The following is an 18,914-nucleotide window of genomic DNA, read 5'->3' on the forward strand; positions in this document are numbered from 1 at the left end:
GGCCTCCAGGGCACATCCCTGGGGTGAGCAGAGGGTGCGGGACACCAGCCTTCCTCTTTCTTGTCACTGGTGCAGCTCAGTGTCCTAGAACAAGGACCACCACCCACCCAGATCGTGTCCTCCAAACCCTTCATTGCGGGGCAGGGGCAGGGTGGGGACTGAGTCCCAGAGAGGGACGACAGAACCCTGCCCCTTACTTCTGTAGCACAGCTGACTCTGAATCGACAGGGAGGTCAAGTCCCAGCTCCCTTCTTAAGGGCTAGGTGACTATGCCTCCGTGTCCTTACTGCTACAAATGGGGTAGTAAGCCTTGCTTTACAAGGCCGGTAAGAAACTATGAGCAGCATGAGACATGTCTTAGTGGCTGGGACAGTATCTGGTGCAGAGCAGGAGCCCCGTACTCAACATGTGATTCCTCTAAGTGATGGGAAATCTGCCTCTTTCCAGAGGTCTAAGATTCTGGCTGAACACACAGCAGTGATAGTAGCCAGCTCACAAAACCACTAGTTTCTACAACTTTCCTTCACAGGATTGGACAAATGTGCCTGACAATCAGATTCTCAGTGAGGGCAGATGGAGCAGATGAAATCAGGGGGTTCACTTTCGTTTATGAAATTTTTATTGGTAATTTAATAAAGATTATGATAACAAGGTTACAGTCCCCTACAGTTCCCACCACCAGAGTTTTGTGTTCCACCCCCTCCATTGGATCACTTTCATTTTTCCTTGACCCTAAGTCTCACATATGATGATTCCTCTGCTCTCAGACTTTTTCACACCTTTTATTTCAGAGAGGGGAGAGAGGAGAAAGCGTATTGCGAGGGTCTCTCTCCTGTCTCCCTGGCATGAGTTCACATTTAAAGACACAGGCAGGTGTCTTTTCTTAGGTGTCTGAGAGAAGTAGAGTGAGTCAGCAGAAGGTATGGGCCTGGTTGGTCAGGGTCTTCAAGGGAAATCAGGGGAGAAATCTGGGTTGGGAGGCCAGCAGCACACACAAGTAGGGAATCCTGAATCCCAGTCGCAGGTTCAAATGTTAGTTCTTCCACTCCTGCCTGCTGACACATCACTGCCTCAGTTTCCTGAAATGAGCATGGTGGTGGTGCACAGGTGGGTGCATCCCTGCTACCAAAGAGCTTAGGCAAGGGGCCAGGCAGTGGTGCTCTGGTTAAGCGCACATAATACTCAGTGCAAGGATCCACACAAAGATCTGGGTTTGAGCCCCCACTCCCCATCTACAATGGGGAAGTTTCACAAGTGGTAAAGCAGGTCGACAGGTGTCTCTCTCTCTCCCTTGCTGTTTCTCCCTCTTCTCTTAATTTCTCTCTGTCTTATCCAATAAAATGGAGGGGGGGGGGGAATGGAAAAAAAAATGGCCTCCAGGAACAATGGATTCATAGTACTGGCACTGAGCCCCACCGATAACCCGGGAGGCAAGGGAAGGGAAGGGAAGGGAAGGGAAGGGAAGGGAAGGGAAGGGAAGGGAAGGGAAGGGAAGGGAAGGGAAGGGAAGGGAAGGGAAGAGCTTAGGTGACAGTCATTGGCATATGCTGGAGAAAGTCATGGTCCTCCTTCTTCAGTGGACCATCTGCTCAGGTCCCCAAGGTCAGAGCATCTTCACATTTCCATGGGGAGGTACTCACAAAGCAGCCTAGGGAGGTGACTCAGTAAGCAGAGTTCCTGCTCTGTGTGTATGTATGGCCCCAGGTTTGACAGTACTGAGAGGAAGTCACAACATGGATTTTTCCACTGCAGAGCAGGGTTCTTTGAGGGTTCATAGGGGTGTGGAGAGCATCCAGGGACAGAGGCGATGAGTGGGGTTTGCAATCTTAATCCCTTATTCACCTCAAGGAGATGCTGTTAGGGTCCTGGCGGGGGGAGCAGTCCTCTTCCTGCCTGGCTGACCACTGATGCCTTCTGCCCCTCCCTCCAGAGGCACCTGAACACCCTGTCGTTTCGCTGCTCTCTGGCTGACTTCCAGATCGAAAAGAAGATAGGCCGAGGGCAGTTCAGCGAGGTGTACAAAGCCACCTGCCTGCTGGACAGAAAGACGGTGGCTCTGAAGAAGGTGCAGGTGAGCCACTGCCACCATATGGGGTCATAGCTGCATCGCAGGGGTCACTCCTCGTCTAAAGATTAAGGTTGGACCAGGCCCTCCTCTCTTCACCTCTTCTATAAACAGGGGGCATCAGTGCCCCCACTCCTGGAGAATCAGGCAGACTTCTGTATCTGAAGCTCATTGTGAACCTAAAAAGAAAGGAAAGTGAGCATGTACTGAGCACCTTCTGTATACAGGGCTCCTCTGCTAGGGGCAACAGCCCATGGGGAGGGACTGTTACCCCACCTTTCCAATGAGGAAAACAGCCCAGTGACCTCTCCCCAGGGCCCTAGAGCAGGGACTTAGGCCTCCGTCCCACTGAACCTGGACCTGCTCTTGTTGGTCCCCACCTCTGTGTGTCCTGGCGGTGGTGTGGGTAGGGGGAGTAGGATTTGTTTCAGAGCAGCCCAGTGTGGACAGGACACTCCTTCACAGACCTGCTGGACCTTTGCCACCTACATTGCTGTAGGAAATGGCTTTCAATGCTCCCCAGTTGTCCTGAATCCCTAGATTTGCTCATTTAGAATGACTGGGCAGAGGAGGCCCAGGTGAGGGGAGGCAGCTTGGGTGTCCAGCAGGATTGCTTCCATGTCCTTGCAATGTTGAGTGTGACTCAGGACCTCAGGAGGAGAGGTGGGTGCCTCTGTTAAGAAAAGGCCCATTTTCTGCTGTGTCAAAGGAGAAGCATCTAGGGTTCTGTTTTGGGCTTTTTTTGGTTCCCCTTCCTGAGGGGTAGAACTTGTTTGTTCCTATGAACACGGAGTTGCTAGAAGGACTCCTTCCTGCACTAGAATCCCTCTCCTCCCCCCTGTGTCCCACACACATACCATGTAAGGTCTAGATATTGGCCCCACTTATGGAGTGAAAACTAGACTCCAGTGTGTGTCCTGGCCTACCTCTTTACCTATATGTGGCCTCTGTAAGTCACTGGACTTTTCTAGACTCTAGCTTCCTCCTCTGAAAGTCTGGCATTATCCTCCTAGGAACTGCCCGAGGATTCAGTGTCACATGCTCTGCAGGGCACCAGGCATGTGGTAGGCACTGTTGTCCCTCCAGAGTCCTGACCCTTGTGGCTCCCATGGAGGCACTGGGTGCCAGGCTTTCTTTTCCTCTATTTTTCTTTTCTTTCTATTTTATTAAATTGGACAGAGAGAAATTGAGAGGGGAGAGGAAGAGAGATAGAGACACCTGCAACACTGTTTCACCACTCGTGAAGCTCCCCCCTTGCAAATGGGGAGCAGGGGCTTAAACCCAGGTCCTTGCACTTGGTAATATGTGCATTCAACTTCGTGCACCAACCCCCCACCCCACCCCGTGGGTGCCAGGCTTTAATCATGATTTTTTTTTCCCCTCTCACCCAAGATATTTGAGATGATGGATGCCAAGGCCAGGCAGGACTGTGTCAAGGAAATTGGCCTGCTGAAGGTGAGTCCCTGGGCCCTCCCTCCTTTAGTGACCCAGAGTCCAAGCCAGCCACATCCAGGTTGTCTGAGCCTCCACACTCTGTTAGGCTTAGGAGTGGCATGTTCAGCTGGGGTGGAGGTGGGGGTGGGAATGCAGATCATTCATTTTCTCAAGGTCCAGCCCTCACCACCACCACCCCCAAACTGGCTATCTTTGCCCCATCATGGCAGTGCCACTCGATGGCATGGGGGCCCATCTTGGTTAGGGTAGAATCAAGGTAGTTTCCTACCTTGGGGAGACTCAACAAAGCCATCAGGGGGTGCTGGGGAGAAACAGTGTCTGTGAGATCTGTGAGAGACTGTAATTTTTTTTAAAAATTATATTTATTTACTGTATAGAGACAGCCAGAAATCAAGAGGGAAAGGGGTGATAGAGAGGGAGAGAAACAGAGAAACACCTGCAGCCCTGCTTCACCACTCATAAAGCTTGCCCCCTGCATATGGGGACCCGGGGGCTTAAACCCGGCTCCTTGCACATTGTAATACATGTGCTTAAGGTGCGCCACCACCCGGCCCCGCAAGAGACCGTAATTTTGATCTTTGGCACCACATAGGAGCACCAAGAGAGCTACTGGATGTTAGAGTAGTGCTTTAGTGTCTTTCCTTCCCTCAAAAACAAAAAAGTATAATAACTATCAGGCCACTGAAGGAATTTAGCAGTACTGTGAGTACTGTGTATGTGTGAGGCCCTGGCTCTACTCCCTAATAATACATTAAAGCAAAGAAACCCCCACCCCCCACATATTCATCCTTTTTAATGCTATTTTATCTTATATTTATTTATTTATTTGCCACCATTTATCACTGAGGCTTGGTGCCTACATAACAAGTCCACTGCTCCTGGCAGCCATTTTTTTCATTTTATTTTATTTTATTTTATTTTATTTTTCCTTACTTGACAGGACAGAGAAATTGAAAGAGCAGAGGGAGATAGAGGAGGAGAGGAAGAGAGCCACCCATAGCCCATCTTCCTGGCTCACAAACTTCCCCTCTGTGGGGGGTGGGGGTGTGAATCTAGGTCATTGCATATGGTAACCTGTGTGCTCAACTGGGTTCACCGCTACCCACAACCTGGATTTTTTTTTTCTTTAGAATTGTGTATTTATTAATGAAAGGGAAACAGGATTAGAGCATGACTTTGGCACATGCAGTGCCAGGGATCAAACTCAGAACCTCATGTTTGAGAGTCCAACACTTGATTCATTGCAGCCCCTGGCCAACACATGACCCTGTTAAGTAAGGGATTGTTTATATGGATGTGCCAAGCCTCCCAGACATCTGGGAACAGAAATGTGTAATTACAGACCCTCCAGTGCAGGACTCCCAGCATAGTATACAGTAGAAATGCTGAAGAGGGAAGCCCTGTGCCTTCCCAGGCTGCAGTGCAACTGAGGGCTGGGAGTGTGAGCTTTGGAGATGGACACTCCCCTCGATCTCTAGCTGTATGGCCCTGAGCAACTTGTTGATTGTTCAGGTCTTAGTTTTTCTCATCTGTAAAAGGGGGTGGTAGCTGCAGAGCTGTATTCAGAGATGTAGGGAAAAAGCAAAACTGTGCTGTGAAGGCTCAGTGCAGTGTCTGGTGTGTGGTGGGCACCCAGGCAAAGATAGCCCTTGTTACCATGGTTATAAGCTCTGCCTGGCAATGCCAGCCCCTTTGGAGAATGCTGGTGCAATATCCCTGCCCACTGTAAAAAGCCCAACAGGATGGGCCAGGGCACAAGATGCTTCCTGGAGAACAAAGAGAAATATGGTTCTCAGAGCCAGAACAGCCACTGGGCAACGTCAATCACATTGTTCACACCAGGATTTGAATCCCAGTACCTCCTGGTGCAGGGGGCTGCCAGCCGGGGCCAGAGGTGTGGCCCTGCTGAGACACAGACGTAGATGCAGATGTTCCTAGGATCAGCACAGTTTGGGGGGCACCACTGAGTAGATGCCATCAGGAGGGAAGACAGATCCTGGACAGAGAGACTGCTCCTGTACCAGGTCCTTCGGGAGAGGGATTCATGGGTACAAGAGAGCAGAACCCCTGATGGTGGATTCCAGAAGACTGTTCATTGCACTGATGATCCTTTGTTGCCCTGCCTTTCATACTTCCCCTGGCCAATGCCCACCACCCTGGTTAGGCCTGGCCCAGGGCATTGGGGACAACCCCACTCCATGGGACTTCAGGCTGGTAGCCGAAATGGGTATTGACCAAATCATAGGGAAGTGGCCCAAGGAGAAGGATGGAGATGGATCATGGATACACAGTGAGAGGGGGGCTGACCCAGGTTACCAGGAAGAGTCTCACTGATGACTGTTGAGGTGCAGCTTTGTCCTGAACCCCAATGCACAGCACTAGGGTGAGGAGCACTCACCCACTCACAGAACACTATAACACTTGCATCTGTGAAGCACCTGCCTGGACCATGAGTGCCCCTTTCAGACACACCTGGGCTCATGAAAGGCTACGGGCTAAGGTGTGGGCTCCACTGGACAGTTGGCCTTGTCACTGGAGCCAGGTGTGATGTCTGCCTGGTTATATCCCCACCCCATTTCAGAGTCCAAGGATAGGGTCTACAAGAGAGTTCACCAGGATATGCACCTGTTTTGTCACACTATGACCCAGGTTCAAGCCCAACCCCCACTATGGTGCTGTGGTATTTTCCCCTCTCTCTGTATCTGTTCTTGAAAAAGTTGACTAGGAGCAGTGAAACCCCAGTGATGCCCCCTCAGCACACACAAACACACATACACACACCAAGGACAGGCAGAAGTCAGCATGTGGCGTACATGTACCTCCCAGCAATGTCCAGGCCTTTTAGAAAATCAGCAGTGATGCGGCCTCTGGTTGGGCAGAAGAGGTGGCTCAGTGGTAGAGCACAGGTTTTGCATGCACAAAACCCCAGGACTTCATGTAAACAAGACAAAAACAACAGAACGTAATTTTCTTTCTTTTTTTAAAAAAATATTTATTTAGCTTAATGAGAGAGAAATATACAGAGATAAAGATATATAATAAAATATAACATTCTTAAAAAAAAAGTAATAAAGCAAAGTATGCCCTTTTGAAGGTTCTTGAGTAAATCTCTCTGTAAAACTATGGGGCCGAAATGAGTTGTATGACTCAGCAGTTTCAGTCCTAGGTATCTGCCCAAGCCATCTGAAAGCAAAGATTCAGACATTTGCTAGCCAGTGTTCATAGAAGAACTAGTCCTAATTGCCAAAAAGTGGAAACATCCCACATATCCATAGATTTATTAACATGGTCAACCCATACAATAAAATGCTGTTCAATCTCAATAAATAAATATATATATATAGGTGGGGAGACCAAAACACTGCTCAGCTCTGGTTTATGATGGTGCTGGAGATTGGGACTGCAGAACCTCAGACATTAAAGTCTTTTTACATAACTATTACACTGTCTCCCCAGCCCCCAGAACATCATATTTTAAGTGGTGAATCAAAATCCCCATCTCTCTCTCACATATATATATATATATTTAAATAGCCTATGGTTGTCAACTGTTGGGGCCCCTCAAGGACTAGGCCTGAGACAGGATATTCACATCCTCTGCTTTCCCAGATCCTGGCATTGTCTTAGTGTAATGGTCAGTAAACGGTTGTCAGGGACTCCTGTTAGCCAGGCAAGTACTAACTTCAGACAGGGGGTGCCGCCCTGCTCTGCTTCATGCACATGCCCAGCAATCCTGGGCCACAGTGGTCAGGCCAGCAGATGTGGGGCTTCCACAGAGAGAGATGACCTGGGGCAACCCTCATAGTCAGGGGCATTATTCTAGATTTTACAAGGAGTGGGTCAGAAACTTATAAAGAGTGGGGACAAAGAGAGAAGAGTGATATATAATTTTAGACTGAGAAATTAAGAGGGAAAGAGAGCTAGTAAAAGAGAGAGAGAGACCTGCAACACTGCTTCACTGCTTGTGAAGCTCCCTCCCTACCCCACCATTGTTGGGGACTGGGAACTTGAACCTGGTGATGTGTGCATTTAACAGATGCACCACCACTGGCCTTAGAGAAGGGCCTTTCTGAGTACCTGCTGCAGACCTGCTGAGCTGCTGACAGAGGGACAGATTGGTAGGCGTCGAGCCCTGGTGGATCGTGGCAGTGGGGCTGGTAAAGAAATGAGCAAGAGGTCATTTTCATAAGCACCCAAGTCTCAGCTCTGTGCAGGCTCTATTTCAGGGGCATTAGCCCATCTGATGTTCACAGCTGCTGTTTCTTGCACTAAACATGAATAAGCTGAGGTTTGGGAGTAGACAGTGGCTTTCCTGATGTCACCCAGGTCTACCCAGCAACCAGCACAGGCCTTTCCTCCAGACACCCATCTCAACACACAGCCTATGGAAGAGCGTGGGCTGGATGCTGGACCAGGTTTTAAGATCACGCCAACTCACTAATTCTCTCTCTCTCTCTCTCTCTCTCTCTCTCTCTCTCTCTCTCTGAGCAGCAGCTGAACCATCCGAATATCATCAAATATTTGGACTCATTTATTGAGGACAATGAGCTGAACATTGTGCTGGAGCTGGCGGATGCAGGTGACCTCTCACAGATGATCAAGGTGAGGGTGCCAGGAGGGGCAAGGCCTGGTGGGCCTTCCAGACTTAGGGGGCCCAGGGCCTGCAGCCCCTCCCCACTGCCCTGTCCTCAGCAGTGGGCCCGAAAGTGAGCACCCCCTAACCACCATCACTGCCTACAGCCAGGGCCACTTCTGTCTTGCCAAAGAGCAAAGAAGAAACAAAAGCCCCTGTAGGTCCAAACCTCAGCCTCAGGGTCTAAGAAAGTGTCTTGTGGGGGGACCAGGTGGTAGTGCAGTGGGTTAAGAGCACATAGTGCAAAGCACAAGGACCGGTGTAAGGATCCCGGTTCGAGCCCTGACTCCCCACCTGCAGGGAGGTTGCTTCACAATCGGTGAAGCAGGTCTGCAAGTATCTTTCTCTCCCCTTCTCTGTCTTCCACTCCTCTCTCGATTTCTTTCTGTCCTATCCAACAACAACAGCAGTAACAATAATAATAACAATAATAACAACAACAACGATAAACAACAAAGTCAACAAAAGGGAAAAAATAGCCTCCAGGAGCAGTAGATTTATAGTACAGGCACTGAGCCCCAGCAATAACCCTGGAGGCAAGAGAGAGAAAGAGAGAGAGAGAAAGGAAGAGAGGTAGGAAGGGAGGGAGAGAGGGAGAGAGAAATTGTCTTCTGGCTTCAGCTGCCTCCTTTTACAGAAGATAAAACTCAGCCCAGAGAGATGAGGAGACTTACCTGAGGATACCTAGCAACAAGGGGAACAGAGCCATGCCTGCAGCCTAGGTTTCTCATTGTAATCTGGGACACTTCAGTGGGCATTGCTGGAGCAGTAGCACACTCTGCTTCATGAACATGAGCAAGGACCCAGGTTCAAGCCCCTAGTCCCCACCTGCGGGAGGAAGCTTCACCACCTTCAGTGGGCACTGCCCAAAATAATCTCTCTGAGACCCCTCCTGTCTTGGCAGAGTATCTGTGAAGGACGCCCTCATGACTGCGGCCAGGGTCTGAGAGAGGTTGCTTGACTTGTCAGAGCAGTGAGGGACCTAGAGCTAGCTCCTCAGGTAGGGCACATGCCTTGTTATGTATACAGCTCTTGTTTGAACCCTGGTACCACGTGGGACACACTGTGGCACTGGAGGAAACTCTGGTACTATGATCCCTCCACCCCCCACTAAATGAAAAGGTAGCCTGAAATCACACACACACAAGACCTCAGCTGCACCAACAAATAAATAAGAGCCAGGGCTGACTCTCACTTGACCTCCCACAGCAGCCCCCACACTGCATTCTGGGATGTGTGGCCAGGCCTGCTGGGAGTCTAGACTCAGCAACCCTCACAAACCCACAGCGGGAGCACCTACCGGAGGCCACAGCCATGCTGTGTCACTGTGTCACTGCCTGATAGCAAGTCTCCAGGTAGCAAAGCCCAGAGAGGGTTAGCCACCTGCCAGGGGCAGCACAGTCTTGAAGAAGAGCCCCTTGCTCCCTGCTCCTTCCTCTGGTCCCTCACTCCCCAAATACCTTGAGCATCTGCAGGTCCCCTCACTCACCTACCTCCCCAGCCCAGCCTGCTGCCCCTGTGCCAGCCCTGAGCCCCCCAGCCCACTCCCAGCCACACTGGCAGCCAGAGCCAGACCCAGATTCCACCTTCCCCACCAGGCACCAGGGACCCAACTGTCACTCGGTGCTTGCTCTTCTGAAATTTGGCTCTGAGGAATACGGGTGTCACTGGGAGGCGGCATTACTTGAGCTGTTATCACCTGCTTTTATATTTTCATTGACATATTAATGCGTTTGCAGGGATGTTAATCTCCACACAGATCCCTGGTGGGAACAGATGTGCTATATCACGTCACCGTTCCTCCTCCCCCACATGGCACACACTGTTTCTCCTGCATGGCTCAGTCTCTCACTGAACACACACTGAACCCACTAGGTGCCAGCCCCCTGCTGAGACCCGGGAGAGGTCACTGCACGAGTACTGGCCTCCGGGAGCTCACCCCATAGAGGGAGGTCAAATTTGTGAATGACTGGTCACAAGCCAGCATGCACAAAGCCAAATTCATGACCTTTGGGGGGTCAGGGGAGTCTTCCTGGAGGAGGTGACATGTAAACTGAGACCTCAGGGAAGACAAGTCATCTAGTGGCAGAACAGCTTGTGCAAAAAGCTTGGAGGGATAAAAATACCCAGGGGTGGACTGACGAAATAACTCACTTACTGTGCTGCTTGCCATGCATGTGCCCCAGGTTCAAGACCAGCCTCCACCATATTGGAGGAAGCCTCAGTGCTCAGTGATTTGGGTCTCTCTTCCCCCCTCTTCCTCTCTCCCTTCTCTCTCCTTTCTCCCCCCCTCCCCCCCACCTGCATCCTATCTCTATCCAATAAACAAAATATCCAATAAATAAAATTTTTTAAAAAACTAGTATCCAAAGGTTCACAAAGCACTGCTGGGTGTGGCTGCCAAGAGCAAAGGGGGAATTTACGTCAAGGTCAATGAGCTGCGTCCTAAGACCCTTGATAGAGGTGTGTGGGAGGCTTTGTGTTCTGGAGCTACAATCGACTGCCAGGACTACGTGGTGACTTAGGCAAATCAAATCCTTCTCCTGAAGGAACACCTATTTCTACCCCTTGCGCAGGAACCAAAGGGCTGAGGTGCAAGCTCCTTCTAGTAAAACAGGAAGGAGGCCTTGAGTAGGGCACCCCTCCTCATCCACCATCCCCCTCACCCTGCACCTCATCCAGGCTTCCCCAAGGCCAGCACTGACTCAGAGTTCCAGTTCCCCCACTGGCCTAGCAGAATGACGAAGCAGGAGTCTCCCTCATCACCTCAGGCTGCCTCCCCTCCTGCAGTGCCCGCCTCCCCACCCCTAGCCCTTTCCTTTTCCCCTTGCTGTTCCTGTGTACTCCTTCATTTGCAGGGCAGGGCTGGCTGCTGCCCCAGCAAAAGGGAAAGGCAGCACAGAGACCCTGCACCCAAAGCTGAGCACCCCACTGGGCCCCGCACCTCAGTTTAACTGGTCATAACGCACCTTGCACAGTGCCTGAGGATTGGCAGGAGCCCAGTTCTCTGGCCTTTCCTCGTTCTGGTGACCCCTGGGAAACAAGAACCTTGCCAGACTCCCAGCCTGGTCCTGATGATGGTCACCTGCCCAGCTGGCCTTGTGCCTCCGGTCCTCATAGCCCAGGGGCCACATAGCACCTCTGGGGCCACTGTGCCAACATTAGTTATGATGAACGGTGAAGCCCTGAGCTGCCGCCACCCCTAAGCCCACTGGAGACTCCGCGCCTTCTCACTAAATGTCACATGGCGCTTCTAGGATGTGACATTTAGAAAATCAGCACCCGCAGCTGTGCATGGCCCCACTTAAATGCTGTAATGAGGATTAACTAGCATCACAGCATAAATGACACTACCCAGCACAGAGGTCCAGGGTAGCCCTGGGCCAGTGGGGGACAGTGATGGTGCTGTGCGGAGAGCCTGGGTCAGCTCTCCCAGACTAGAGCCACACCGGGTATCTCCCAGCCGCCACTTTCCAGCTGCTGAAGGTGCCCACATCCCATCCCAACTCTGGCTGGGTAACCTTAGGGGAGCTTCTGTACCCCTCTGACTCAAGTGGTCATGGGTGTTGTGAGAATTCAGCTGGGAGTTTGGACTTTCTAGGCAGAAAGTCCAGAGTGGGGCTGTGGTTCTGGCCGCGACTTGCCTCTGTAGGCCTCGGTTTCCTCCTCTGTGATCCAGCTCCACCCCACACCTCCTTTTCCCAGGTCCTCCCATCATCTTGACCTTCTGCCCAGCTTTCCTGTTTCAGTTCTGCTGCCCACACGAGTCAGTGGTTTCATGCCTGACTGCTCTGGGAAAGGGAGGTCTCTGAAACAAAAGGCCCTGAGCATACCCCCAGTACTCGGGTTAGCAGGGTTTAAGTTTTCCCCCCATGACCTGGCCACAGTATGCCCCCAATGTAATATGTGCTTTCTGTGCAGAACTGGTCTGTTTCTCCCAGAACTGTGCTGCTCACAACTCACCCAGGTGGCCTAGGAAGGGGTCAGGTTTTGCTTTTCTCTGGAGCATTAAATATGATGTTACGAGCAATGGAAAAGTCTGTTGAAACATGATGGGGGGGGGTCCTTTGACAATGTCAGGCCCATTTCCTGGGGATTCTTGCCACTTTTGTTAGTAATCACTTGTGCTGAGATTTGTCAAATCCAAGGACTGAGGGGAGGAATCTGATTAAACCACCAAGTGTGTCTCAGGCGTCCCCATCTCCAGCCAGGCCGGGACTTGGAGCAGAGACACTTGATGCTGGTCCACTCCTGCAAGCAGCTCCCTGTCAGAGTGAGCAGAGGCAGACCTGTGTCTGAAAGATCCCAGAAAACAGCAGCCTTCTGTCCATTCAGCTGTCATGGCAGTGTCAGACCTGTCCATCCCCCAGCCCTCCCCCTGGGTGGGGAGTGAGAGATGGCCGTGCTGGGGAGATGTAGAAGGTGGGGCCCAAGGGCAGTTTGACTAAAGCAGTAGTGTCAACATAGGACCATCGGCAGCTTCATCACTGACCACATCAGGGGTCTGCTGCCTACTGAGGAGAGTGGTGCCCTGTAGCCACCCATCCTCAGGCCTGTCTGTCTCCCTGATGTAGTACTTCAAGAAGCAGAAGCGGCTGATCCCCGAGAGGACCATCTGGAAGTACTTTGTGCAGCTGTGCAGTGCTGTGGAGCACATGCACTCCCGCCGGGTGATGCACCGAGGTATACTCCCTACCCCTGGGCCCTACCAGCATGGTGTCTAGCCTGCAGCCTCCCCACTCAACTCCCCGAGAAGTCAGGCCACTTTCTTCTTCCCAGGCAGGTGGGAGAGGACATCCTGCCTGTCCTTAGGGGTCAGAGTGAGATCTTGTACACATGCTCCCTGAAGGCCAGTGAGGGGCTTTCACCCACCTGCCAGCCCCCCTGGCCTCCTTCCCCACTACAGCATCCTCTTGCCTTCCCCTGCAGACATCAAGCCTGCCAACGTGTTCATCACAGCCACGGGGGTCGTGAAGCTTGGTGATCTCGGCCTGGGCCGCTTCTTCAGCTCCGAAACCACCGCAGCCCACTCACTAGGTAAGAGGAGTCACACCTCACCAGCCTGGTGGCCCTGGGTGACCTGGGGAGCCTTTGATTGTTAGTGCAGGAAGGTACTTAAGTCCCACTGGACCTCGGGCTTTGCAAATCTCTTCAAAGAAGGACTTGGGGCCCCCTGGGGGCTGACAACCCCCCCCCCACCTCCTGCCAGTGAAGGGATGACTGAGCCCACCTTCTGGACTAGGAGCTGTATCTCTGTCACCTGCCTTACTGTGTCATGTTCCACTGGGGGTAGCCCCACACTAGATCCAGTCCATGGGGAGGGGTGGAGGGTATTTGAATTGTTCCCAGATTTTACCTTTTAAATGGGCAGTTTGGAAACAGTAGGGGCCAGGTGCTCAGCCAGTAGGAGGTCACAGCAGTTTTCTGCTGGTCCTTGAGGAGTGACTAAGAACTGGCAGGGACAGCATGACAGCATGTCTCAGGACCTCAGGTGGCCAGGAAGGCAAGCAGGGCCTTGAATGCCAAGTCCAGTGGGTGGCACCATTACAGGAGGGCCAGAGCACCAAAGGGCTGGCCTCAGGAAGAAGTGGTCGGGTGTTTGGTCCTGAGTAGCAGTGGCCGGCTTCTGAAACCACATACTGGTTACACAGTGAATATGAATGAAGCTTGGGGTGCCAGTGATGGAGAATTTTTCACTTAGAATATACACCTTGGGAGTTGGGTAGTAGCGCAGCAGGTTAAGCGCAGGTGGTGCAAAGTGCAAGGACCGGCATAAGGATCCTGGTTTGAGCTCCTGGCTCCCCACCTGCAGGGAAGTCACCTCACAGGCGATGAGGTAGGTCTGCAGGTGTCTATCTTTCTCTCCCCCTCTCTGTCTTCCCCTCCTCTCTCCATTTCTCTCTGTCCTTTCCAACGACGATATCAATAACAACAATAATAACTACAATAATAAAACAACAAGGGCAACAAAAGGGAATTAATTAATTAATTAAAAGAATATACACCCTAGAGCACAGTAGTAAGATCCCTTTGCGTTATAAGGCCCATGGGTTTAAATGGAGACATGGGGGCATTTTGCAGAAGTGAACAAGGGCATCTCAGGGAGCCAGTTCCTGATTCTCTTGAGGTTGTGTCTGCTGCGAGAGCTGTTCCAGAGGCCCTCTGTGAGCCACCCCAGACCATGAATGGAGAGCTGGGTACTCCCCCAAACACACACATGCTGCCTGCCTGCCTGCCTGCCTGCCTGCTGGGCTGGAAAGCCCCCCTGTCACTCTGCTCTCCACTCACCCAGCTCTTCCTTTCTAAGATCCCAGCCAGTACTATTCATCCTCCCAACCCCAAGTGCCTGCGGCATCTTCTGGTGACAGTGGAGGTGCTTTCTGGAAAGCACACTTTCCAAGTGGAAACTGTCACTATGCATACAGATGCCAGCAAGGTAGAGGTGCTTGGTATCTATGTAACACCATCAGGACAAGTGTCCTCAGTCTGGAGGCCACAGCTCCAAGCTCCTTAGAGGAGTGAGTATGAATGTACATGAACATGAATATATTTGCATGTGTGGAGTATGTGTGGTAGTTTTGAACTCACCCCCCATCTGACCCAGGGGGTCCACTGGCTGAACCTCCTTGGGAGCTCAGTGCCTCAAGGCTTGGGGTGCCAGTGATGGAGAATTTCTCACTGGTTAGAATGCACACCCTGGCAGAGGCACCCCTAGAGCACAGTAGCTGGGTCCCCTTGCATTATAACGCCCTAGGGTTGAAATGGAGCCTAGGGTTGAAATGGGGGCATTTAGCTCAGGAGAGGGTGCACAGAACCCACTATCCTGTGAGTTTTGAACATGTATTCACACCTCACACAGCAGCAGGGGCCTGCAGGGGCCTCCCTTTTGCCCACAAGGAAGCAAGACAGGAGCTTGAGAGTGTCTTCTAAGCCAGGGCTGAGATGCAGTGCCCACCCTCTTCCAGCATCTAGGTAGGGGCATCAGGAGACAACAATGGCCTTCAGAACTCCAGCCCTTGACTGACTTCCTGCTCCTGGAGGACACCTTGTCCCCTCAGACCTTTCTTAGTGAGAATCTTAATGTCAGTTGATCTCTCAGGTTTAAGAGAAAAAAAAAAAAAAAGATCCGGGATCCAAAGGAGACTGTCAGAGAGGGATGTTAAAGCCGCTGCCTCCTGTCCCCTGTCAGTCAGGCCTCAAGCCCGCTCCGTCCTGCTGTGGGAAAGACTGCAGAGCTCATCAGAGCCGGTTAGGATCACATCGTTAGGAACAGGGAGGAATACAGTCTCGTCCAACAGTGTGAGCTCATCGACTTGGACTGTTGCACTTATTATATTAATGAGGAGGAGCTAGAACTTAGGAAGGACCGTGTGTGCCAGCCGGGTGTTTCCTGAGGCCCCTGAGCGAATGCCAGGGTGTGCCGTAGGTAGAAGGAGACCTTGGCAGGACCCTGCTCCCAGGACAAGTTTCTGCAGGAACCCAGGGGCAGGTACCATGGTGGTGAGGGAGCAGCCTCAAAACTAAAGTCTGGGTGAAGTAGGAGGCAGCCCTTTCTCTGCAGCGAGGTTCTGCAAACAGCTGACTGAGCCTTGACACACATCCCTTGGACTAGAGATTGAACTAATTGCCACTGCAGGAAGACTCAAGATGGCCTGGGGGTGATGGGAGCCTTCACACTCACTGTGCTCCAGTGTGAGTTACGCATCCATTAGCCCTGTATACCTACTGTGTGAGGGTGTAGTACTGGCACCCACATTGTCTGGGCAGCCAGGTTGAGTCTCCCAGAATCTACTGACCCACAGCCAGGTTTATGCAAATCCCCCCTGTTCCTGCCTCCTTCATCACCCCTACCCACTCTCCCCCCTCCCTGCCTCTGTATTTGCTAACACAAGGCTGGCATGAAAGGGCATTAGTCATGCCATGGCCAGGCTGACAGGTGCGGTACCCAGCGGTGGCAGAGCGGCTGCCTCAGTGTCAGGAATAGGAGCCATAATTAGAGAGAGGAACAGAATGAGCGTCAGACGAATTACCAGGCAGCAGATCATATTTGTCAGGAAGGATTGCATACATAAAAATTAAGTGACAGTACACGCCGGCATAATGAAAGAAAAATGAAAGATTTGCCTATATACAGCTCACAAGCTACAAGCAGTGTCTCGCTCCGAGCAATGGCAGCAGCTGCAAGACAAATTGTGGGGCTGGGAGAGCAGGCCCCACTTGCTTGACAGGGTTACCTCAGGCTGGGGTACAGGGAGGAAGAGAGGCCTCTCACACCCAGGGTCTGGGGGAGCAGGTCTAGTTGGGGGGCAACTACTGTCAGGTATAAGTGGTCAGGACTGGCTGCATTTCCTAGGTTGCTCGCCCCTGGTCCAGCTTCAGGGAAGAGATTCCTTCCTTCTCCCTTTCCTGGGCCCTGAGTACAGGGGACCTGGGATGCTGTAGCCTTCCCTGCTTTCTGAGGATCCTTACACCAGTCGAGGGACAGACACAGTCTATCCCAGGTGACTTGACTACGGGGACACGGCACAGTCTCCTGAGAGCCCCCTGTGTGCAGGCGGGGTGCTGGGCTCTTACACTGAGGAGCCTGGGGCTGCCCCTTCCTTCAGTCCCCATAATCCCTGTATTCACCAGAAAGGAGAGGCAGCCAATACAAGTCCTGAAAGAGGTTGGGGGAATTTTTTTTTTTTTTTTTTTTTTTTTTTGGTTAAAAGCAGAATCCATCTCTGGCCAGTGAAATAGCTCCCTTGGGTAGTGTGCTGCTTTGCCATATGCACAACCCTGGTTCAAGCCTGGTCCCCACCACATTGAAGGAAGCTTCAGTGCTACAGTCTCTTTGACTCTTTCTGCCTCTCTGCTTCTTTGTCTCTATCTTAAAAAAGAAATCATCTTACTCCAACTTATTATCTCCAATTGATAAATGAGAGTGGACACCAGAGCAAGTATTTGGCCCCCACCCTGGGCTCTTCTTCCAGGCCCAGACCCCAGTGCTCTAGGAAGTAGACTCGGGTCCCCATAAGCATCTGGAACTGAGCACCCAGGAGTGTCTGGCAGCTTGTCCTGTACCACAGAGAATGAAAATTGAGCTTTTGCCTGTCACACCAGCACCCCCATGAGCATAGCCACACTGGGCGGGACAAAAAAAAATCCCTCACTGTCAGGTACCCTGGGAGCCTAGTCAGCTTAGGTACAGAGTTTTGTGCAGATGTGACCTCCTCCTGCCTAATCCTTGAACACCCCCTTCCACAGCCCAGGACTCCTGGTAACAGCTGGCCCCCAAATCTAATTTCATGGGTCAAACCAAGATTCTGAGCAAGGACAGCTGGATGGGGGGGCCACCTGTCGAGTGGCAGGTGGCTTATCTGCCGTGGCCAGGGCATATTCAGGGGCACAAACTAGCAGGTCAAGGCAAGAAGGAAGAGAAAAGCTCCAGGGGGCTGGATAGCAAATGAGAAACTAAACCCAGCCTCGGATGCACGCCACAGCTCCTAGCTGGTTCATTCACTCAGGAAGGAAGAGTTGTACCAGTTCCCCTAGAGCCTGACAGTCTGGGGGCTGGGAGATGAGGTCCATTTGGTGTCTCCATCAGGAACCCAGCTCTGCTTTGATCATGGCCCATGTGATCACAGCCTCCACTACTGCACCAGCCCCCTAGGTGCAGTTCCAGCCAGGTACAATGAGGTGGTACCCCTCCCTCCATGCCTGGTGGGATGATTCCCCGTCTCCCATCTGACAGCCCTTTGATCCATCTGGGAGGAGACCTGGAAAACACTTGGTGCCATGTCAAATGGTAAAATAGGGATAGACAGGTAAGGACATAAGCCGTCTGAAAGTGAGTCAGTTGATAAAAGCACAATGTTCTTCCCAGCATAGCTGCTTCTCCTGCTGTCTGTGTACGACGTGGGGGCAGCTAATAGTTAACTGAAGGAGGAGTTTATAATGGTAAGCCTGGGGTGGGGGGTCAGGTGGGGGCAGAGAGAGTGTGTGTGTTGAGGGGCAGGGCTGCTGCCCAGGACCCAAAGTTGGGAGGCACAGGGAACCCAGCTTTTCTCCCTTGGGGATGGGGAGCAACCAGGCATAGAGGGCAGCTAGCACTCCTGCCTTGGAGGGGATAAGAGGAGAAATGAATGGGGCTGGGAGGGGCTGGGCCAGTCTGTCCTCAGAGAGTGAGATGGGTGCTGAGGGTCACTGCTGAGATAAGAATGCAGATCATGACACCCAGCACAAAGAAAGGCGATTTGGGTCCTAGGACTGGTCTTCACAGTTCCCTTTTCCCCTACCGCTCTCCTCAGCATGTTCAGCCTCTCTGTGGTCAGCACGAGCCTCCCCAGAACTCTTGAACCTTCTCATCCAGAGCTGGTTGTACGCAACCCATTTTCCAGCATAGAAACCAATGTTCTAAAGGGTGTAGAGGGACCAAATTCAGCCCCTCTGTTTCAGCAGATGGGATTGAAGTACCAGCTAGTGAGTTACTGGTGCAGCACTTAGTGAACCCCAGGTCCTGTCTATAACTCTTGGGAACCCCATGCCAAAGCCCCCACAGTACCCCTGCTGGGTGGACATCCATCACAGGGCCAGTGGTTCAAAGCCAGTTTGAAGAAGAAGCAGGACTCGCAGGTGCCAGCCCTCCTCCATGAGATCTGTGCCATCCTCATGGCTAATGAACATGTTTCCAACTCAGCGAACATTTCAAAACATAGTGAAGTTTGTTGTGACAGGAGCAGTGTGTCTCGAGAAGCGGCCCTTTTAATCAGCCACCCGCTT

General features: G+C 51.9%; 1 protein-coding gene across 5 annotated transcripts in view; it reads left to right on the forward strand.

Annotated features, from left to right (window-relative positions):
• NEK6 (NIMA related kinase 6) overlaps positions 1-18,914 on the forward strand; it is a 105,409-nt gene that overhangs the window by 58,318 nt on the left and 28,177 nt on the right. For all 5 annotated transcript variants that reach the window (XM_060200141.1, XM_060200142.1, XM_060200140.1 and 2 more), the window contains 5 exons: positions 1,931-2,071; positions 3,458-3,520; positions 8,012-8,122; positions 12,728-12,836; positions 13,083-13,190. In XM_060200141.1, coding sequence (XP_060056124.1) covers positions 1,931-2,071; positions 3,458-3,520; positions 8,012-8,122; positions 12,728-12,836; positions 13,083-13,190 — 532 coding nt within the window. The remainder of the gene's footprint in view (positions 1-1,930; positions 2,072-3,457; positions 3,521-8,011; positions 8,123-12,727; positions 12,837-13,082; positions 13,191-18,914) is intronic.

This window comes from Erinaceus europaeus, chromosome 10 (assembly GCF_950295315.1).
Source record: "Erinaceus europaeus chromosome 10, mEriEur2.1, whole genome shotgun sequence".
NCBI lineage: Eukaryota > Metazoa > Chordata > Mammalia > Eulipotyphla > Erinaceidae > Erinaceus > Erinaceus europaeus.